The sequence below is a fragment of the Eriocheir sinensis genome, chromosome 2, assembly GCF_024679095.1.
Source record: "Eriocheir sinensis breed Jianghai 21 chromosome 2, ASM2467909v1, whole genome shotgun sequence".
Classification (NCBI taxonomy): domain Eukaryota; kingdom Metazoa; phylum Arthropoda; class Malacostraca; order Decapoda; family Varunidae; genus Eriocheir; species Eriocheir sinensis.
Genome location: NC_066510.1, coordinates 22760637 through 22781916, shown reverse-complemented (window position 1 = coordinate 22781916; position 21280 = coordinate 22760637). Strand labels below are relative to the sequence as shown.

Here is a 21280-nt window from a genome sequence, read left to right as displayed (position 1 = left end):
CTATGTGAACACGTGTGCATGTATACATGCATATGTTCACTAATTGTGCACGTGTGTGTGTGTGTGTGTGTGTGTGTGTGTGTGTGTGTGTGTGTGTCGTGAAGCTTCGCTTTACTCCTGAACGTTCGTCACCAAGAGCGTTGGTGATGCAGTCAGTGGAGTGTCGTGTGTATTCATGTGATATAAAAATAAAAAATCTCGTTGTAGACATAACAAGTGAGCATGAAAATGATCATTCATAAGACCTTGAGTAGAAACTTTTTTTTTCATATTTAAGTCATGGTTACCTAGTTTTCGCCAAGGCCAAGTCTGTTATTACTAATATTGCTTCCGTGGCCGCGGCTGTTTCGTGCTTGCTGGCCTGTGCGTGCGTGGCGGCAGCACTAGGTACGGGTCGCCTCGGCAGCTGACCCGCAGCCTGAGTGAGGGCAGTGTGTACAGGAGGATCGCGACCCTGGAGAAGAGACGTCAGTATGGCCTCATCAAGCGGTCCAAGAGTGCTGACCGCCTCCTCTACGCCCCGCACAAATGGTACTACGACAGGATCGCTCGACGTGAGTACTCGGGGGACCGTCTCCCTCCTATGTCTCGGCAACCCTCGTCCCTGTCCTGCAGGGGCCTCTCTCGCTCAGAAGCTGCATTGTGCTTTCCTTACTCCTTTTTCAGCTGTGCTTTTGGCCTCTTTGTCGTTATGTTGTTGCGACCAGTGATTTGGAACATATATATACCACTCCAAGGAGACATGATACAGCCAAAGTAACTGTGTGCACACATGAGAAACCTTGAATCCTTGGGTGCGTGATGGCCTCCATGACTGTAAGGGTCAGCAGACTAGGCCAAATATTGAACCAGTTTCAGTATGTCTGTGTTTGAATTTGGCTTGGTCTGCATTTTTTTTTTTTTTACTGCTTAACCTCCCCTCCTGTCTTTCCTTCCGTCTTTATTTGCCCCTTTTAAAGTCCATGGCTTTTCTGTTTTTTATTCATCCAGTACAGGAACAGTCGTTTTTGCTTGAACAGTTTCAGCTCATATACTCCCAGGAAATTTGTACCTTAAACTTTTCTCACGTCTGTTTACGTCAGGCACTTGACCCTTCACACTTCCCTCCCGTTCCACTTTTAGTTTGCCCCTGATTTTCTTATAAACATATCTTCTGCGTCTCGTGTTGCTTCTTCAGAAAGGCAGGCACGGGATGCAACATGGATTAGGGTCACTGAAAAAAAGACGCCGCTTCTGCCTCATAGTCATTTAGGTTACTTGGTATTCCAATGGTAGTTAGCTCTATATTGAGCCTGAGTACGCTCTATATTGTGCCTGAGTACGCATGCTTGCCCTGTGCTGCCTGTTGTTGACCTGCTTATCCTTACCAATACTACATGGCACACATTACATTTCGCCGTCACTCGCAGTTTTCAAAGTTTTCATCCATTCTGTCAGGTTTAAACACGTTAATTTTGTTCTTGCAAATCATGTTATCCAGCACTTGCACAACTACAGCCACGTAACACTCTTATTTAGTTTTGTCTCACAGAAGTGTTTTTTTATTATGTGTTTTAGTGTGATCCTACCTACCTGTGTGTGTGTGTGTGTGTGTGTGTGTGTGTGTGTGTGTGTGTGTGTGTGTGTGTTGCCTTCTGTGTTGCATTCAGCTCGTCTTGGTATTGCTTATGCTCTGTTTATTTGCAATGTGTCATTGTTGTGTTTTCTTCAATCTGTGCGCCCCTTCCTGGGAGCTCTAATGATACTAAGTGTATATGCTACGCAAAGGAAGTCATTGTAAATTATATGTTTTCTCCGCAGATAATTTGACACACACACACACACACACACACACACACACACACACACACACACACACACACACACACACGGAAGTAAATAAACAGATGCATGCAACATTATCTTATCAACCGTAAAGAAAAAGATGGAAAAGGAATGGGATGTGAAATATGCGAAGAGGCTAAGAACGTCTGCCAAAATGTATCATACCTCTAGTAGTAGTAGCAGTAGTAGTAGTAGTAGTAGTAGTATAGTAGTAGTAGTAGTAGTATAGTGGTAGTAGTAGTAGTACAGTGGTGGTAGTAGTAGTAGCAGCAGCAGGAGGAGGAGGAAGAGGAGGAAGAGTTATGGATATTTTGTCGGTTCATGGTGGTGATGTTTTCGCGTTGGTGTTGTAGCTGTTACGGTGGCGTCCCAATTATCCTTCTGCACCATACTAATCCTTCCTTCATCCCGTCACCGTCCCTCTCCTCTCGTCCCTTCCCTTCCATTTTCTCCTGTTTACTTTCCTCATCCCTCGTCTTCCATCCCCGACTCTTTATTCCACACCTTTTCCCCCCTCCGCCGCCACCTTCCTCTCACATTTAACCCTCTCCTTCCCTCCCCTCCGTCCCCTCCCTCACCTTCCCTCCTTTCAGGCTCAGCGTCAGGCCATAAAGAGTCAAGGCAGCGAGGAAACACAGAGAGATTACGCGGTCGATTTGACAGTCAGTTCTTTAATATTAATCTTCCGCCATAAACACCCGGCGCCTCTGAAAACATGCCTCCGTGTGTGTGTGTGTGTGTGTGTGTGTGTGTGTGTGTGTGTGTAGAGGTGTTATTAGGCATAAGGCGGATGAACACCTGCTTGAGTGACCCGCTGTGCTCCTTACCTTTGCCGCTTACCTGCATGTGTGCGTGGCGGGGTAACAGCGCCTTCAGCACCCCGACATGTGCGGGGCGTCAAGGTGCGTATGTGTGGGTGCGTGTGCGTGCTGAGGCGTATGTTTTGTTTGCGTGACTGACCTGTCTTCACCCCTTCCCTCCTCCCCCCCTACACACACATACACATTTTTTCAGTATTGCGAATTCGCAAGAGTACAAAGACAATACTGAGAAAAGTGAAGTGGGAAAGTTTGTATTTTCGTTATTTATAGTGCAGTCATGTGTCATAATTATAAACAATTCCCTGAGAACACCAGAGAAAGGATCGTGGAGAAAATGCATAGCAGAAATAAGACCCTGAGAACTTAATAATGCCATGGACGTGAGGTGCTTGTCAGTGTTCTAATTCACATTGCGCCATCCTTCTTATCTCTCACTGTGCGCGTAATATATTAGTGAGTATAATTTCATAACAACTAACCCGAGAAAATAAGGTTTAACTCAGCGCGTGCACAGAATATGATGGATTTTTTTTACAGTACTCCCTTTGTATGAGAGGAATAAAAAATTGTGATAATGGGTCTCTTCTAAGATATTCGGCCATGGGGAACACGGTGTATAGGGAAAGGGTGAAGAGTGGACCGCTGGAGGGAGGAAGCGAGGGTGAGGTGTCGGGGTAAGGGTGAAAGGTCACGCGAGGTGGTCAGGGGCGTCACGGTGAAGGGGCAGCAGGGCCACTTCGGGGGTCCCTCCTTCGTCCTCCCCCCTCCTTTCTTTCATCGTCGTCGTAGCTTTTCACCGAATTTTCATCAGTAAAATAGCTATGTAGGGGCAGCTTCTCGTGACGCCGCCCCAATATCTCTCTCTCTCTCTCTCTCTCTCTCTCTCTCTCTCTCTCTCTCTCTCTCTCTCTCTCTCTCTCCTCTCTCTCTCTCTCTCTCTCTCTCTCTCTCTCTCTCTCTCTCTCTCTCTCTCTCTCTCTCTCTCTCTCTCTCTCTCTCTCTCTCTCTCTCTCTCTCTCTCTCTCTCTCTCTCTCTCTCTCTCTCTCTCTCTCTCTCTCTCTCTCTCTCTCTCTCTTTTCCAAGTCCACCATAGGAAGAAAGAAATGAGATTTTGTTTATTTTCCTTTAAGTTTGCGATAAGAAAATCACAAGGTGCAAGTCTCTGATATATATGTTTCTTGGTTCTTTGTTTCCTTTATTTATCTCTGAGTTTTATCTGCGGTATTGTATTTATGTATTTATTTTTGTAATCTCCGGCTTCTTTCTCTGTCATGAGCCGTGCATGTTTCTGATTACGTGGCGGGGCATCACGCGGCAATAACGGGTAATGCCGCGGGACGAGGAGCGACACGCCAGCCGAAGATTCGCCGCCAGACCCAAAACCCCGCGGCGGCTTCTTCCCCATCGCCTGACATAGAGATATTTAGGCCACCGTGTAAAAAAAAATGTAAATAGATAAATAAATATCAAGGAAAGGTAAAGAAATAATAATAATAATAATAATAATAATAATAATAATAATAATAATATGCGACTTACCGTTCCTGCTCATGCGCGGTGTTATTAAAAGACTGATATGCAGACATGAACAACATCTACAATAGCAGGAGCTACGACTATAGCAGCAGCAACAATAATAGCAACAGTAACAATAAAGATAATATCACTAATAGGTTGTTACCACACTGTTCTTCCTTGCTTATGAATCGTGGCATCCTTGAAAGCCGGCCCAAAAAAAGATAAAAGTTCAAATACTTGAAAATACAGTGGATGGGCGAGTGGGTTACGCCTCATCTGTTTTCTTTGTTTCGCGGAATTGTGGCTGTTCTTGTAATCAATAACAGAATGAACCAAATAAATAAAAAGAACATTAACCTTAGCAATCATAAAGAAAGCAAACCACGTCTCCCACACTACATCCCGCCAATCCACCACTGGCATGGTCGCAGAATGAAGAACGCCGCGAGTATTTAGAGAATAACAGTCAGGCTTGGAGGTGCTGCTCCATCTCTCAACGTGTTCTCCCATGCCTCCCTACCGCGGGATACAAAGCCGAGCCCGCCACCGACTTCAGTACTCCCACGATGATAAAAAAAATCTAAAGATATGGTCGAAGTTTATCCCCCTGTCATTATAGAAGCGAGCGTTTGTTCAGTAACGTGACTAACCTACATTAGCGGCAAACGGAGGGGGACAGCTGAGGGAGAAGAGAGTGAAAACGATAATGCCGGAAGGAGGAGGAACTAGATAAAATGAGAGATGCAGAGAGAATAATAATAACCTTTGTGGGGAAGGAAGAAATGAGAATTACTTTAATGTAGGAAAAATAATATATATGAAAAAATAGAGAGAAAAGGAAGTATCGCAATTAAGAAAGGTGGGAAGCAATAAATATATAACGTTTGGAAGATATAAAGGAGATAAAAGGAGGAGGACATCAGGAGGAAATTATTAGAAAAGTTCCCGTGAATTTCATGTGAATCATAAATTTTATACATGAGAGAAGAGAGAATTGCGTGGATAACGAAAAAAAAGATGAAATGATGGAGTATAGGTATAAAGGAAGTGGACGAAGAGATAAAGAAATGAAAAGACGAATCCTGTGTGTGTGTGTGTGTGTGTGTGTGTGTGTGTGTGTGTGTGTGTGTGTGTCATTTTGGTGTTGGAGGTGTGTGCGTAAATGGGTGTCCGATAATGGCATGTGAAAATTGTTTAATATTTTTTTTCGGAAGGTCTTAATTTACAAATCCACGTGCATAATCGGTTTGGCGCTGTTAACGGTTAAGTCAGTATGGCAGAGCATTTGCAATGAAATAACGAGACAATATAGAAGACAGTTTGAAGCTCCTTAATAGTATATATAACGTATTATCCATGAAGAAAACATATTAGCTGTTTTAGCTCAATATTTGCTACATTATAATGAAGTCAAGCATTGTTACGGCAAGTCGCGTCATGATCCCTTTTGTCTTGCAAGATAAATACATGTACGCCGAACAAAAGTTTGATATATTGCCTGTCCCGCGCCAGGATGAGCTGATATTCCATCCACACCCGCCTCCCTTCTGGTATTATTTCCCTTCCCTCCTTTATTCCTCCGTTATCCTTTACACCTATCTATCTTCCTTCCTTCCATCTCTTCTTCGTTGGGCTGCTCACCTGCCTAGCGGACGGATCGCTAATTGAGCCTGACGTTCCTGGTCGGTAAAGTTGATGGTGAGTGAAGCAGGCACACGCACACACGCAAGCAGACTTTTTTGCCTGCTAGAGCATGGGATGACGTAATCATACGTTCGTAAAGAAAGTTATTAGAATGTCCCTTCAGTCCTTTCCTTTACAAAAGTTGAGATGGACCAAATGGAAGTATAGTGCTATTATTTTCAGAGCACAAGGATATACATACAAACACATTAGACGGATGAGTGTCATTTATGAGGCTTAGAGTACTGTTTGCTGTGTGTGTATGTCCTGGGGAGTCATGGATCGCCCACCCGTCTTGCTGTCCACAGTAATTACGCTCCCGCCCAATGTCGCCCTGGCCCCCCTCGCTTTTGTGATGCCTCGCTCGTTAATCAGACCTCCCCTGACAGCGGGCGGCGGCCGTGAGCCATTATCGGTGTTGTCATAAAAAGGAGGCGATGGGGCAAATACGCCGTACGCTAAGCCTTTTCCCTTCTTTTCTTGTAACTAGTCCAGGTACAAAATTGCTCACATTATTTCATCTTGGAAGGAACAAACAAGGAAAACTGATGGTATATGACAGTAGGTTCATTAACATGTACTGTGTTTATACTAGAATATTATGTTTACTTAGAAATACTCCAGTTTAAGCATTTGATACAAGTCATGTAAGGTGATTTAAGGTCACAATGTATTTTTGGAGTATTCAGTTATGATTCTGGTCAACGTACCGTTACTGATGCGCAGGACAACGTGTATTGAAATCATACATTTGGATTAGTGTCCATTGGTTCAGAAGCAGACTCACGGTTCTCATCCCCCAGGCGAGGCGAAACAGAAGGCGCGCCAGGCCGAAGAAGAAGCCCGACTAGCAGCAGAGGAGGCCGGTGAGTCTCCGCCCGAGCTGCCCAACATGGAGATCCTGTCCCTGGACGCCTCCCTCTCGGGGCCCATCGCGTCGCTCAAGGAAGGAGTCATTTCAGGTATGGAGATCCAGAACACAAACGGCGCCCTCCTGGCTTCCAGACCCGACCGTCTCCAGTTCACCTACGAAGTAGAGGTGGATGGTGAGGCCCTCGGGAGGAAGGTCGGGAAGCGGGGCGCGTGGGCGTCAGACACGGAGGGCGAGGGCGAGGGCGTAGCACGGCAGGCGGCCTCCCAGAACAAGAGTCCAGGTAAGTCGATGCCCCTGGCGTGACGGTGGTCCTGTTTGTCTGCCTGCCTGTCTGTATGTATGTTTGTTTTGTTTAGCGTAATCGGTCTAGTTTTTTGTTGTTACAGATTCTCTCTCTCTCTCTCTCTCTCTCTCTCTCTCTCTCTCTCTCTCTCTCTCTCACGCTCGTTTATTTGCTTTGTTGGTGCCCCAAGAGAAATAAGAGATCAGTGCAGGGAATCATACAAGGGATGATAGAACCCCCTATAGAACATAAATATTTAGACGACACAATAAAGGCAATTAATATCAAGAGATGGCAATGGGCGGACACACAGGATGAAGGAAACATATGGAAGAAAAGAGTACCTACGTGACACACTGACGAATAACTAAGATAAAGAGACCCCAAGGCATGTTTTGCAAGCATTACGCATGACTACAATATTATCTTATTCCTGGCAACAAGACTAAAGTTAAGCACAGTTATTTTTTCTTACTTCTTAAGATATGAGAATAGCTACCACTCGAAAAAAAATTAAGAATATTTTCCCTATTCCTTTAGTTTAGCAAAATGGCATGTGTTTGACAAGGTTGAAAAAATATCTAAATTTTATACGTAGTACTTGTGTAGTAGTAGCAGCAGTGTAGTAGTAGCAGTAGTATAGTAGTAGCAGTAGTATATTAGTAGTAGTAGTAGTAGTAGTAGTAGTAGTAGTAGTAGTAGTAGCGGGTGCCGAACATATTCCCTCAAGGACTTTACTTCTCCGAACGTTTTCCCCCTTGACAAAGTCCCCCATCAACATATTCCCTTCTGAACATTTCCCCCTCCGGACATTATCTACTCTCTCAATTATCTAAGAGAGAAATAATAAATAAATGAATAATAAAACAGACAAATAAAGATAAGGAACATGTAATAAAAAAGAAATATTGGAAGAAAGAAAAAAAAGAGGGAAACGGAGGAAGATTTTGGATATTCTGTGCGCGTTCCCGAGGCCCTTCGGCCTTCCATCCCAAAAATGATAAACGCAGTGAGCAGCGCATTCACAGTATTAATAATAAATTTCATAATCCAGTCTGGTAGTTTTAAGAAGCGAGTTCTAGCATCTGCCCTCCTCGCCTCGGCAGGGCTAAGGAGCGCCAGCGAGCCCAAGGTCTCCCTGGCGAGCGTGGCAGTACTGGAGAGCTCCCCGAAGGGCAACTTGGTGTCCTCTGGGGCGTTCGCGGAGGTGCCGGAGATATGCCCGGGTAGGTGGGGCTCGTTAGCCCTGGTAGGCAGTTCACCTAGGAGAGCAAACTCCGAACAACAAACCCGGGCTGGTGGAGCTCGTAAGCGTAAGGCAGTTCACCTAGGAGAGCAAACTCTGATTACAAACCCGGGCTGGTGGAGGTCGTTAGCGTAAGGCAGTTCACCTAGGAGAAGGACAACTCTGACCACAAACCCGGGAAGGTGGAGATCGTCAGCCGTGGTAGGCAGTTCACCTAGGAGAGGGACAACTTCGAACAACAAACCCGGGCAGGTGGAGATCGTCAGCCGTGGTAGGCAGTTCACCTAGGAGAGGGACAACTTCGAACAACAAACCCGGACAGGTGGAGATCGTCAGCCGTGGTAGGCAGTTCACCTAGGAGAGGGACAACTTCGAACAACAAACCCGGGCAGGTGGAGATCGTCAGCCGTGGTAGGCAGTTCACCTAGGAGAGGGACAACTCCGAACAACAAACCCGGACAGGTGGAGATCGTCAGCCGTGGTAGGCAGTTCACCTAGGAGAGGGACAACTTCGAACAACAAACCCGGGCAGGTGGAGATCGTCAGCCGTGGTAGGCAGTTCACCTAGGAGAGGGACAACTCCGAACAACAAACCCGGGAAGGTGGAGATCGTCAGCCGTGGTAGGCAGTTCACCTAGGAGAGCCAAATCCGAACAACAAACCCGGGCAGGTGGAGATCGTCAGCCGTGGTAGGCAGTTCACCTAGGAGAGGGACAACTCCGAACAACAAACCCGGGAAGGTGGAGATCGTCAGCCGTGGTAGGCAGTTCACCTAGGAGAGGGACAACTCCGAACAACAAACCCGGGCAGGTGGAGATCGTCAGCCGTGGTAGGCAGTTCACCTGGAGAGGGACAACTCGAACAACAAACCCGGGCAGGTGGAGATCGTAAGCCGTGGTAGGCAGTTCACCTAGGAGAGGGACAACTCCGAACAACAAACCCGGGCAGGTGGAGATCGTCAGCCGTGGTAGGCAGTTCACCTAGGAGAGGGACAACTCCGAACAACAAACCCGGGAAGGTGGAGATCGTCAGCCGTGGTAGGCAGTTCACCTAGGAGAGGGACAACTCCGAACAACAAACCCGGGAAGGTGGAGATCGTCAGCCGTGGTAGGCAGTTCACCTAGGAGAGGGACAACTCCGAACAACAAACCCGGGCAGGTGGAGATCGTTAGCCGTGGTAGGCAGTTCACCTAGGAGAGGGACAACTCCGAACAACAAACCCGGGAAGGTGGAGATCGTCAGCCGTGGTAGGCAGTTCACCTAGGAGAGGGACAACTCCGAACAACAAACACGGGCAGGTGGAGATCGTCAGCCGTGGTAGGCAGTTCACCTAGGAGAGGGACAACTCCGAACAACAAACCCGGGCAGGTGGAGATCGTCAGCCGTGGTAGGCAGTTCACCTAGGAGAGGGACAACTTCGAACAACAAACCCGGGCAGGTGGAGATCGTCAGCCGTGGTAGGCAGTTCACCTAGGAGAGGGACAACTCCGAACAACAAACCCGGGCAGGTGGAGATCGTCAGCCGTGGTAGGCAGTTCACCTAGGAGAGGGACAACTCCGAACAACAAACACGGGCTGGTGGAGTTCGTTAGCGTAAGGCAGTTCACCTAGGAGAGCAAACTCTGATTACAAACCCGGGCTGGTGGAGGTCGTAAGCGTAAGGCAGTTCACCTAGGAGAGCAAACTCCGAACAACAAACCCGGGCTGGTGGAGCTCGTTAGCGTAAGGCAGTTCACCTAGGAGAGCAAACTCCGATTACAAACCCGGGCTGGTGGAGGTCGTTAGCGTAAGGCAGTTCACCTAGGAGAAGGACAACTCTGACCACAAACCCGGGCAGGAGGGGGTCGTTAGCCGTGGTAGGCAGTCCTCCTAGGAGAAGGAAAACTCCGAACAACAAACCCGGACAGGTGGAGATCGTTAGCCGTGGTAGGCAGTTCACCTAGGAGAGGGACAACTCCGAACAACAAACCCGGGCTGGTGGAGCTCGTTAGCGCAAGGCAGTTCACCTAGGAGAGCAAACTCCGAACAACAAACCCGGGCTGGTGGAGCTCGTTAGCGCAAGGCAGTTCACCTAGGAGAGCAAACTCCGAACAACAAACCCGGGCTGGTGGAGGTCGTTAGCGTAAGGCAGTTCACCTAGGAGAGCAAACTCCGATTACAAACCCGGGCTGGTGGAACTCGTTAGCGTAAGGCAGTTCACCTAGGAGAAGGACAACTCTGACCACAAACCCGGGCAGGAGGAGGTCGTTAGCCGTGGTAGGCAGTCCTCCTAGGAGAAGGAAAACTCCGAATTCAAACCAACCAACCAAATAAATAAATAAATAAAATAAAATAAAATAAACAAATTAAACAATTAAATAAATAAATAACATATAGTATAATCAAATATAAATATACTACAATACAAACACACATCATCCACTTTTTTCCTCTAACATCAACATCAACCAAATTACTTGTGAGTCTTTTATGGGGACAAAGAGGCTCATCCAGACCAACACAGAATTCCATATAATGAATGATATAAAAAATAAACAGCAAAAAGGGGAATAAGATATAAATAAGACACCAAAAAAGGATGATATAAAAAAACAGGACATTAAGAATTACAATATACAAACAGAACACCAAGATCAACACACAGCAGCAAAAAAATGTAAAAACACAAAATACTGAAAAAAGAATGATCCACTATCTAACTATCAACCTAACCAGCTAACTCTCTACTAGCTGTTTGACTATCATTAAACTAATTACTTAACTATCTGCCTTCCTACCTAACTGACTAACTTTTAGTAATTAACCATCTAACGACCTAGCTAACTAATTAACTATAACCGTTTGACTATCTTTTAAACTAACTATTTAACTACATAATTAAGTAAATATACTCGCCGCACACTTAAGTGCCCCTCACCCTCCCCTTAGAAACCATGGGATTGGCTGTGTGTGTGTGTGTGTGTGTGTGTGTGTGTGTGTGTGTGTGTGTGTGTGTGTGTGTGTGTGTGTGTGTGTGTGATCCCTATTCCCACTGGTAGTACTGTAGTTCAATTGCTTTTCTTTATTACTGTGGTTCCCCACCTCTCTCTCTCTCTCTTATTGGAGGTGTTTAATCTTATTTTTTTCTTATACTTTGAAGTACAATTTTTTTTCTCAGCATTATCGAAAACTTTTAATACAAATATAGATTAATTGTTCTTTTTTCGTAATAAATGTAGACAACCCTTTTCTTGACTAGTTGTATGACTAGACTGACTAGTTGACTAGATGACTATATGTATAAGACTAGTTTTATAATCGTAGTGTCCTTGCTCTTTTCTACATCTTATTACTTCATTCTTCTTCTGTGTCACAGTTTTCATTCGTGTTCGCCAACCTCGCCATGAACAAACATAACACAGGTGTGCTCGATCACGTCCCAAGCAGGTAAGGAAACGGCGATGTCTAGCTTCAATACCCCGGCAGGACACTCGCCTTGGTTGGCCTTACGCCCTAAGTGCTGTGAAGGCCTCAAAAACGGCCCCCTTGCAGCCCCTAAACTAATGTCACATTAACTACCTATCAATATCGCCTTCGCCAGCCTGTATTCAAGACGCCAATCTATGTCACGTTTGTCCCCTATTCACCTGGAACTTCTCATGTGATTGGTGACCTCAGCCCGAGTTTAAATGCATGTGATCTAGTCTAGACACCGGGTCGATGGACAAAAATTACTCTCATTCATTGATCGGTGTATAATGGACAGCGGGTATGACATAACGCTGAACTATTAATTTTTCTAATGGCATTTTCCGTAGAAGGCATTCCTTAGTGCGCTAGTGCGTAGTTCGTGGGGCTTTGTTGTTTGCTATCACGAATGACCTGCATCAAGTTCAGCCAGTGAGATCACGCGGCAGAGTAAACAAAAGTAAGTCCAGCGAGACACGAACTGGGATCCGCCATACTAGCTGTTTACTTGTGTGTGTGTGTGTGTGTGTGTGTGTGTGAGTGGGTGGGGGTAATTTTCTGCTATTACTTTTACATCCTCATAACTTACTAATGACTAGCTGTTTTTCTCTTTGCAGGTTTATATATTAAGAATATAATGAAAAATTCGCAATACCAAATAGTTACACATCATGAAATGTGATGGCGCATTTGTGGAATTATATGTTTATAAAAAATACATGAACTGGTGTAATGAGTTACAAATAATTATTCTATTATTCTTTGAAATTCGTACTTCATTTATACTTGTTAATATCATAGTAACAGTTTTGACAATAGATTCCTTGAACTTTATTTTGTCTACTAGTTTACTGTAACATTTTGCCCTTATTGTTTTTTTTCAGTTTATCAGTTCCTTTCAACGTTTCGTAAGACATTGTTCTCTCCGCAGACAACCTCTCCAACCGGCTAGATAACGTCCTGAAGGAGAAGGCGAAAGCAGAGGACCTGAGGCAGAAGCTCTTCAGCCAGGCCAGGGAACTGCACGAGAAGATCCAAAGAAAACGAGAGAAGGTAAAGCCAGACAGAACAGAAGCGAAAGAGAGTGAGTGAGCCAGCGAGAGAGAGAGAGAGAGAGAGAAATGCACACGCTTAAGATTAGCAACAGACACGGAGCATTACGAGGCACTAATTACCCGCCATTGTTGCTTCACACGCGAGAAAGTGAAAACCGTCAACATTATTTTCACACGGCGTCGCGATCTTCCCGTCTCGTAATCGTTTTGCAGCCGGACTATATATAAACGCAATGTGTCTCGTTACCGTAAATTCCAGTCGTTTTTCATTTGTCGCAGCTTTCATGCCGTGTTCTGAGATGCCATTGATTGCCAGCCTCGTTATATGGTTATGTATGGGTGTTTAATTATTTTCCCGCGTGTTTGAACTGTATTTTTTTTCTTATTTTTTCCTTTTGATACTTGTCAGTGGTTCTTTTATATTAATTTTAGTTTTCGTCTGAGTTATTTCTACTTCATGAAGCATATGATAAATAGATTTATTCGAGAACATACGTCTTTTCCCAATACAACAACTACTACTACTACTAATATCCTAATGCGGGTCTCGGGTCACAAAACCTCACACCTGGAATCTCATCGCCTTTACATTATTTTTACGATTAAGGAAACAGATCAAAGATTGACTTAATATTCATGTTCTTTTTAATACAATGAATCAACCTTATCCTAGAATTTATCGTTCATTTCCATAATATCTAATGTCATTACTATTAATTTAGGATTTTCAGGTGAAAACTTATTGACTTTTCTCCATGCATCACAAATGGATGCATGTATTTTTTTTTTTTTTAAATGAATGTTTTATCACTTTTTTTTTCTCGACAGAAATTAGAGGTTACAACTTTCCCACTTTATGTTAATATTATCTTAAAAGGATGATGATTACTCTGCCCTGTTTGTGACACTCCTATCATCCCATCATCATTATTCCCCTCCACGGCTTTCCTCCATCCTTTACTTTTTTTTCCCCATTCCTATCCCTCAGGTAACAAGTTGACTTCTCCTAACAGACGAGCCTGGACACAATGTTTATCACAATCTGACATTGACTTAAGTCTTGAGCGCCCTCATAGTTTCTTCTTATTTCTATTTATAATCCCCGTTAACTCATCTTGGCGTGCAGTACACCTCGCAACTGTTGTGTTCTAAAAGGGGAAGGAAATAAAAATGGAGCCTAGATAACATAATCCCTATATTAACGCCTCTCTTCCTGCTCCTCCTCCTTAATCCCTTCCTCCTCTTCCATGCCCTTCTTTACTCTGCCTTTCTCTCGCATTCCTTTCCAACTCGTCATCTTTTTCATCTTCTCTTCCCATCCCTCCCTCCCTCCGCCTTTCCCTTCCTTCCTTCCTTCCTTTCCTTTCTCTCTTCTCATCTTCATTTTCATCCTTCTTTTCCATCCCTCCCGCCGCTCTTCCCTTCCCTTCCAATTCTTTTTCACTCCCCACTGTTCTTTTGATCCTTTCTTTCCATCCCTACTTCCGATCTTCCCTTCCCTTCCTTTCATTTCTCTCTTTCCATCTTCCTTTCATCCTTCCTTTCCATCCCTCTTTCCGCTCTTCCCTCCCCTTCCTTCTTTAATCCTTTCATATCGTCCTTTTCATCCTTCTTTTCCAGCTTTTCCGATACTTTACGCCCCAGTCCACCCAGCAGTGAATGGGTACCAGGTATTAATCGGGGGTGTCCTGGGATCTGTTCCTTTCTCCTATAATTCCTTCCCCTTCTGTCTCTCCAGCATATGACCACAGATGTTGCGCCGACTAAACGAAACTTTCCAACTTTTTTTCTTCTTTTCCATCCCTTCTGTTCCTTCCTCTCCCGTCCCTTTCCCCGGCCGTCTCTCCCCTCCCGTCCCTTTGATGCAGTGCCCCGGAAGACGTGACATCGTCGTTCACACGCAAGCCACGCCAAGGCATAGTCTGCATGGGTCATCCCGAATAATTCACTCCGGCCTAGATTGAGCTGTGTATTGTTGTCATGTGTACCGCCGAGAGAGAGAGAGAGAGAGAGAGAGAGAGAGAGAGAGAGAGAGAGAGAGAGAGAGAGAGAGAGAGAGAGAGAGAGAGAGAGAGAGAGAGAGATCCCTAGCTAATAAAACAACATAGAGTTATAACACAATTCCCAGTCACTCCATTTTTCATCACCAACTTACCTTTGGCCATTGTCGTATCACCTTTCCGTTTCCTTTCCCATGCCGTGACCAGCAACGCCATATCCACGTCTTGTTACCTATTTTTTCTCTCTTCTTGCGTGTTCCCTAGGAGCATCATTATATTCTAGTTTGGACAAATGATAGCAGAGAGGGGGAAAAATTAAGGGTTACTATGATCTCACTTTTATGCCAGCTCTTTTTTGCCAAGGTTATATTATTCGAGTTCCTGAGCCTCTCATCGGCCTAATACTGATTTTTTCCCTTTACATATTTTTTTTTAATCTCTTGCAGTGTTGTGGCAGTTAGCGTGCGACATTTTATTATTAATATTATAAGATGAATGATGATGATGATGATAATAATAATAATAATAATAATAATAATAATAATAATAATAATAATAATAATAATAATAATAATAATAATAATAATAATAATAATAATAATAATAATAATAATAATAATAATAATAATAATAGTGGTAATAATAATATACTATGCTACTATAACACCAACAAAAGCTACTACTACTACTACTCCTTTTCCTCCTCCTCCTACTACTACTAATATTAATAATGATAATGATAATACTAATACTAATACTACTACCACCACCGCTCCTACTTCTACCTCATCTACCACCCACCTCCACTCTCTTCCCAACCACCACCAGTACCACCATTATAATTCCATCCTTTACTCGCCTTCCACTTAATCGCGCCCTTCATTACCCCGTCATGCTCGGCGCGAGGAGCCCCCCGGGCGGCGGCCCTCACGCAGCGCCCGTCGCCTGACCCGCTATGATGACGGCATGGCGTGTGGATCTCAGCTCAGGGGGTTCGATCCCTTTATATTTATTATCAACTCGCTACGCCGCCAGCACACCCATACTCGCCTCCTGTATTTAATTTCTCCTTCTCCGGTGCCTGTTCCTCTTCGCTCTTCTCTGTGTGGGATAAGATTATTGGACTTACTTTTACGTCTACTGTTTCTTCTTCGTCTCTTCCTCCTTCTCTTCCTCTTCCTCCTCTTGCTCCTCATTCTACTCTGATAAAATGATAGTACTTATTTCCACTTCCTTCTCAATTTCATGATTTTTCCGCAATAATTTTCCACCTTTCCTTCTCCTGCTAGGTATCATATGCTTCTTTTCATAATTATTTTTCCCCTCACTTCTCCGCGCTAGTTCCGGTGGTCATTATCTCCCCAGAGAGAGAGAGAGAGAGAGAGAGAGAGAGAGAGAGAGAGAGAGAGAGAGAGAGACCCCTCCATTGCGACGCTCCATGACGCAGTAAGGTCGGTAGGGAGTCTTTGTGGAGGTCCATTACGCCTAGGTCACGTGATGGGGCGAAGGGAGGGGAGAGGAGGGAAGGGGTGATGGAAGGGACAGGTATTAAGGGTGCTGTACAGTGTATACCTTAGGCTGTATACATAATTGGGGGTTGGTAATAGTGGTAGTGGCAACTCTGCCGAACAAGGGGAACCGTGAAGTGATGGTGGTGGTAGTAGTGGTAGTAGTAGTAGCTGACGTGAATGTATTTGTCTATGTTTATAATAATGTCGTAGTTTTTTTGGGGGGGTAGTAGAATACTCTCTCTCTCTCTCTCTCCTGTTGTACCATCATTATTACTTTTTTACCATCTCTATTGGGGCACTGTATAATAAATAATAACGGAAAAAAGGCCATATGGGTCATAAACTTACATCCATTAATAATCTACAGCTATCCATTCCTTTTTTCTCGTGCCTCACATTCACCATCTCACCTCCGCCACAGCGGCGTCAGGAGTGGTGGACGGCGTGGACGGATGCGCGGCGGGAGGGCACGCAGCTGGAGGAGCGGCAGGCGTCCCTCCGGCGTGAACTGGACGCCATGCACAGACGCATCATCGGCTCCATCATCAAGCGACAGCCGCTGGTCACGGGGGTGCGAGACGAGCCGTCCAGGAGGGTAAGGCGCCAGACTCACACACCTCAATATTGACCTGCATCACGAAATGGAATGGAGAGGAAACTGCGTTGTAAAAGAGACAATCCGGGGAAGCGCGGATGAGAACAGATACATATATGTGTTCATAAAATGAGATAAAAACTTTCTGAAACTATTTATAAAGTAGAAGATAATTCGTTGTAAACTGAAATCGATTATAATACTTATCACTGTGTAGGAAAAGATGGTTTGGATGAATCGAAAATAAGAGAAAAAAATATATTAGTAATGGCAGGGATCTGGTTTGAAACATTTGGTGTAGTGAATGAATCTGCTTGGGCCCGCTAATGTGCAAGGAAAGAGGCAAGTCGTGTGTGTGGGGGGGAGCTGAGGCAACTCATGACGTACGCTGGCCATGAGGAGCTCTCCGTTGTGAGGGATTAGCAGGCGGCGGACATAATTAGGTTAGGATTACCTTGGCTTTTTAACAAATTAACGTTGATTTTTTGACGCTGTTTCTTTGCAGCCGAGGTCAGGTCGTCAAAACATTATGGGACCCATGCTCGTGGGGATTCATTTTATCATTTATTTTATTAATTTCTTAATTACTTACCTTGCAAATTCACTGTAAGGTATAGTTCATCATAATCAGAAACATGAACAATGATTATATTTTTCTCTAGCAAACAATAATCGTTTTTCATCAGGCAAATTACAAGATCTCCATCATCCGCCTGAGGCACGAGATTGAGGACCTGAAGCGGCGCGTGGAGGCCATGCACATCAAGGTGGAGGCCGAGAAGAAGGTGGGTGGAGGAGGTCACGGCTCTCGTTATGTTGGATTAGTCACCGTTATGGATTCTGTATCATAAACGTGTTTTTTTTCATGTTTTGTCATTGAAAAAAAGAGCCTAATATTAAATGTCACATCTATATGTTTAGAAACTTAGTTGACTTCCAGGTTTTTTATTTTTATTTTTTCCTTTCTCTTTATGGCTAAATGTTCCCCTTCTGGAATCCAATTGCGCTGACATTCATGGCCCATAATAATAATAATAATAATAATAATAATAATAATAATAATAATAATAATAATAATAATAATAATAATAATAATAATAATAATAACAGTAATAATAATTTTGACGTCAGAGAAACGAAAGGCATTCTGTTCCTTATGGTCAGTGTATAGGTACCATGATATTCTGAAAAGTAATTTGTTGAAATTTATTTTTTCGAAGCATAACAAAGCTATGCTACTTAAATGTATCTTTATATATACTGCCCAGAAGTATTATTACTTGTTTAACCGACAGCTGAGGAGCCACGCTGAGCAGGAGGTCAAGACGTTGAGATCAGAGGTTAGTCGGAAGAAGGCCAACATGGCACTGACACAGGCCCGGAGCAACAGTCTGCGACACCTCCCGTTGTTGCCGCACGACTTGGTGGTCCGCATGTAGGGCCGCCGCCACCTTCTCTTCTCTTGACTCATCAGATGGACTCTCAGGTCATCTCGATGCCTCAAGTGCCTCTGCTCGCCTTGTGCTTCGAGAAAGTGGTGGTGCATGGGGCTCTGTTGTGGTGCAGAGCAGAACAGTATCCATTCACTCCCCACGCTCGGAAAACTTTACGAAGTGTATTTTTGCCTCATGGTGGTGTGTTATGTGGCGATGGAGGAAGCTAAAGACGGCTCGTTGTTGACGAGGCTTCCCTCGAACTCAAGTAACACAGATGAAAAAATAAATTGTGCCTCATCCTCATGCAGTGCCTGTGTTATGGTTTGAACAGAAGTAACGAAATGATCACTCTCGCAGGTTCACATCAATGGTCTGAAGAATATGTCTTAAGACTTAAGTATTCAATAGACAAAGTGAACTTGTGAGACGTGGTCTGATGAACGGACCCCTGACGCCTACAACCTCCCTTTACATGATTGAATGATTGGGGGCCACAGTGACCTTTTGTCTTTGGCCTGTTCAATATTCAGAAGGGGTGAACTTGTACAGAGTAACTATTTTTACAGTCTCGGAGCTGGTCAAACTCTCCTGCAGGCGGGCTTGCAGTATCTCGTGTGTTTGGCCTCGTCCTTGCAGTTCGCACAAGCCAGGTGGCCGCCCCTAGAATGTAGCCAGTTTATTACAGTGAGTCTACTCTGAATCTATTTTGTGAAACAGAGATGGTTATTTAAGTGTATTATACTTTAAAATAAAGATGGATGTCTCTAGGAGTTTAAGATTCTTTATACCGGAAAAAGGAAAAAAGAAAACTAGCTCAGGAAACCAGGACAACTAGCAGGTGTAGGTTCTGTCGTTATACTGGACCACGAGTAAGTCATCCTTCTTGCCAGGTGTGTTCCTTAGTCTCACGGCACGCTAATCATTATACCTGTACTGCTCACTACAGGTCTGCCAGCATCCAAACTCTGATATCATTTATAAAATCCCAGGATCCAAGAAATTTATCACCCGCAAACTTTGACATGCCGTACGAGAATATTTAACACTATAGGTATGTGTAAAGCTTTGTATTAAACAATTATTTTATGGTTTGCAGTATATAGATTTTATAATTTGTTTGCGAACCTTCAGAGTTGTCACACTGTAGATATTCAAGAACAGGTAACACAGTCCATAGTGACAACCCGCCGAATGCTTGAAATTGGCGCGGCATCGTGAGTCACGTGACCAAAAGACAGCTCGGTCAGTGTCATCATGGTGGCGGTGAGTGGTGGGTGTTTGTTGGGACGCCTACGGTGGTACTTTAGACTTCTGGACAGTCTTTATTACAGTGTCTTGTTGGTACCAGGACAAAAGGTCAGGATCATGACGTTTACTAATCGTGGCAGGGACTCGTGTACACGCCTCTTAGAGTCGTACGTTTATATAAAGCTGTGAGTGTCCGTTGGAATGAAAAAAAAAGTCGGCTGTTGGCCTTACTTGTTACTCTAAACTAATATGGACGCCGTGCTGAGTGCAAAATGTACTCAGAACCACAAGCAGCGTCAGTGTCTACATAACCCGGAGAGAAGGAAAAGGGTACCTGCAGAAGGACCAGACCCCCCGCTTACCCATCTCCCCTTGCCTGGCACTTCCATCTTGAGGCTGTTGGTATGTACTGAATACGATCTTACGCCTTCCTTTTAATATATATGTGTTACGAACTTGTTTTCTCTCTTATGAACTTGTTTGCATTTACTTGAAAGAAAACGAGTTCGAATGAAGCTTCGTTTGGTGGTTTTGTTGACTTTCAAATTCCTGTTTTTAAATGTGGCAGTTCGTGGCTTAGACTTTAATTGTTCGCCTATTACATGCTGTGTATTTTTATGTAAATGTATGGCGTGGTGTATTAATGGAAGAAGGGAAACAATAACAAACACAGACTATGGAGCACGGCAACCAAACCTCAGTAACATGATTAGGACAGTGATGCCAGAAACTACCGGCTATTATGAATCATACGTAACTACGCGCTAAACAACCTGAATGCTGTAAACTATCGTAGAGTTTGTGTGTGCGTGCGCGCAAGTATTCGTTAGCTCAATTGCTAAATGTGCGATAACTACCACTTCTGTGCTTACGCTTAGCTCTTCCATCCTTCTCCCTCCTTCCCTCCCATCTCCCCGCCCACCCTCCCACTCCCTCTACCTACCTACCCTCTCTTCCAGTCCCCCTACCAACCCTCCCAGTCCTCCTACCCACCCCCCTTCCCACTCCTCTTACCCCACCCTCCCTCCCTCTCCCCCAACTTATCCTCCCACCTTCACTCTCACCCTGCTTACCCTTCCCCTCCCCCTTCCTTCCCCCCCTCCCATCCCCCCTTACTACCTACCCTCCTTCTCCTCCCTCTCCCTCCACCTAACCATCACAACCCCACCCTTTAATTCTTTACAGCTAAATCTACTTCGATGGTTCCAGTTTACTTCCATTAGTCTCTTATTTCAATCCTTCTCCCTCTGTATTTGATTAACTCTCTCTCTCTCTCTCTCTCTCTCTCTCTCTCTCTCTCTCTCTCTCTCTCTCTTTTTCCCGTGCGGGTGTGTGTGTGTGTGTTTATGTGTGTGTGTGTGTGTGTGTATATATATATATATATATATATATATATATATATATATAGAGAGAGAGAGAGAGAGAGAGAGAGAGAGAGAGAGAGAGAGAGAGAGACTATAGGGCAGTTATCTGAGCAAATGCACTTTTCATCCTCTCTCTCAGGAACCTTTCGGGAACCCTTTGGTTACTCAAGAAACTTTGATACCAAGCTGGAAATGTATGTGTTGCTCATGGGTGGACCAGAGCCTTTGTTAGATTGCTGTGTTAGTATTTTTTTCATAATGAAGGACAAATAGTTAAAGCCTCAGTCCAATACATGAGTTTGAAAGGAAACCAATTAACCTAACCTCAAAGCCAGGCTACACTACCCAACCCACTCGCCTTCCCTTGAGCCTCA

General features: G+C 44.5%; 1 protein-coding gene and 1 long non-coding RNA gene across 6 annotated transcripts in view; one reads left to right on the top strand and one right to left on the bottom strand.

The window, feature by feature from the left end:
• Nucleotides 1-19062, top strand: part of LOC127001464 (spermatogenesis-associated protein 1-like) — a 45416-nt gene extending 26354 nt beyond the window's left edge. The window contains exons 2-7 of one of the 2 annotated variants that reach the window (XM_050865992.1): nt 382-554; nt 6651-7001; nt 12629-12750; nt 16685-16858; nt 17545-17643; nt 18154-19062. In XM_050865992.1, the coding sequence (XP_050721949.1) occupies nt 382-554; nt 6651-7001; nt 12629-12750; nt 16685-16858; nt 17545-17643; nt 18154-18297 (1063 nt within the window). In that variant the 3' untranslated portion in view covers nt 18298-19062. The remainder of the gene's footprint in view (nt 1-381; nt 555-6650; nt 7002-12628; nt 12751-16684; nt 16859-17544; nt 17644-18153) is intronic. The other variant, XM_050865999.1, reaches the window with a different exon arrangement.
• Nucleotides 6995-11084, bottom strand: LOC127001473 (uncharacterized). 4 transcript variants are annotated; one of them, XR_007755302.1, is made up of 4 exons: nt 9581-11084; nt 9441-9510; nt 9161-9370; nt 6995-8884 (listed from the first exon to the last, which is right to left on the bottom strand). It is a non-coding gene; the product is annotated as an uncharacterized LOC127001473 (long non-coding RNA). The 4 variants fall into 4 exon arrangements; XR_007755298.1 differs by adding an exon at nt 8953-9022 and having other exon boundaries at nt 9231-11084; XR_007755301.1 differs by having other exon boundaries at nt 9441-11084.
• Nucleotides 19063-21280: the final 2218 nt, after the last annotated feature.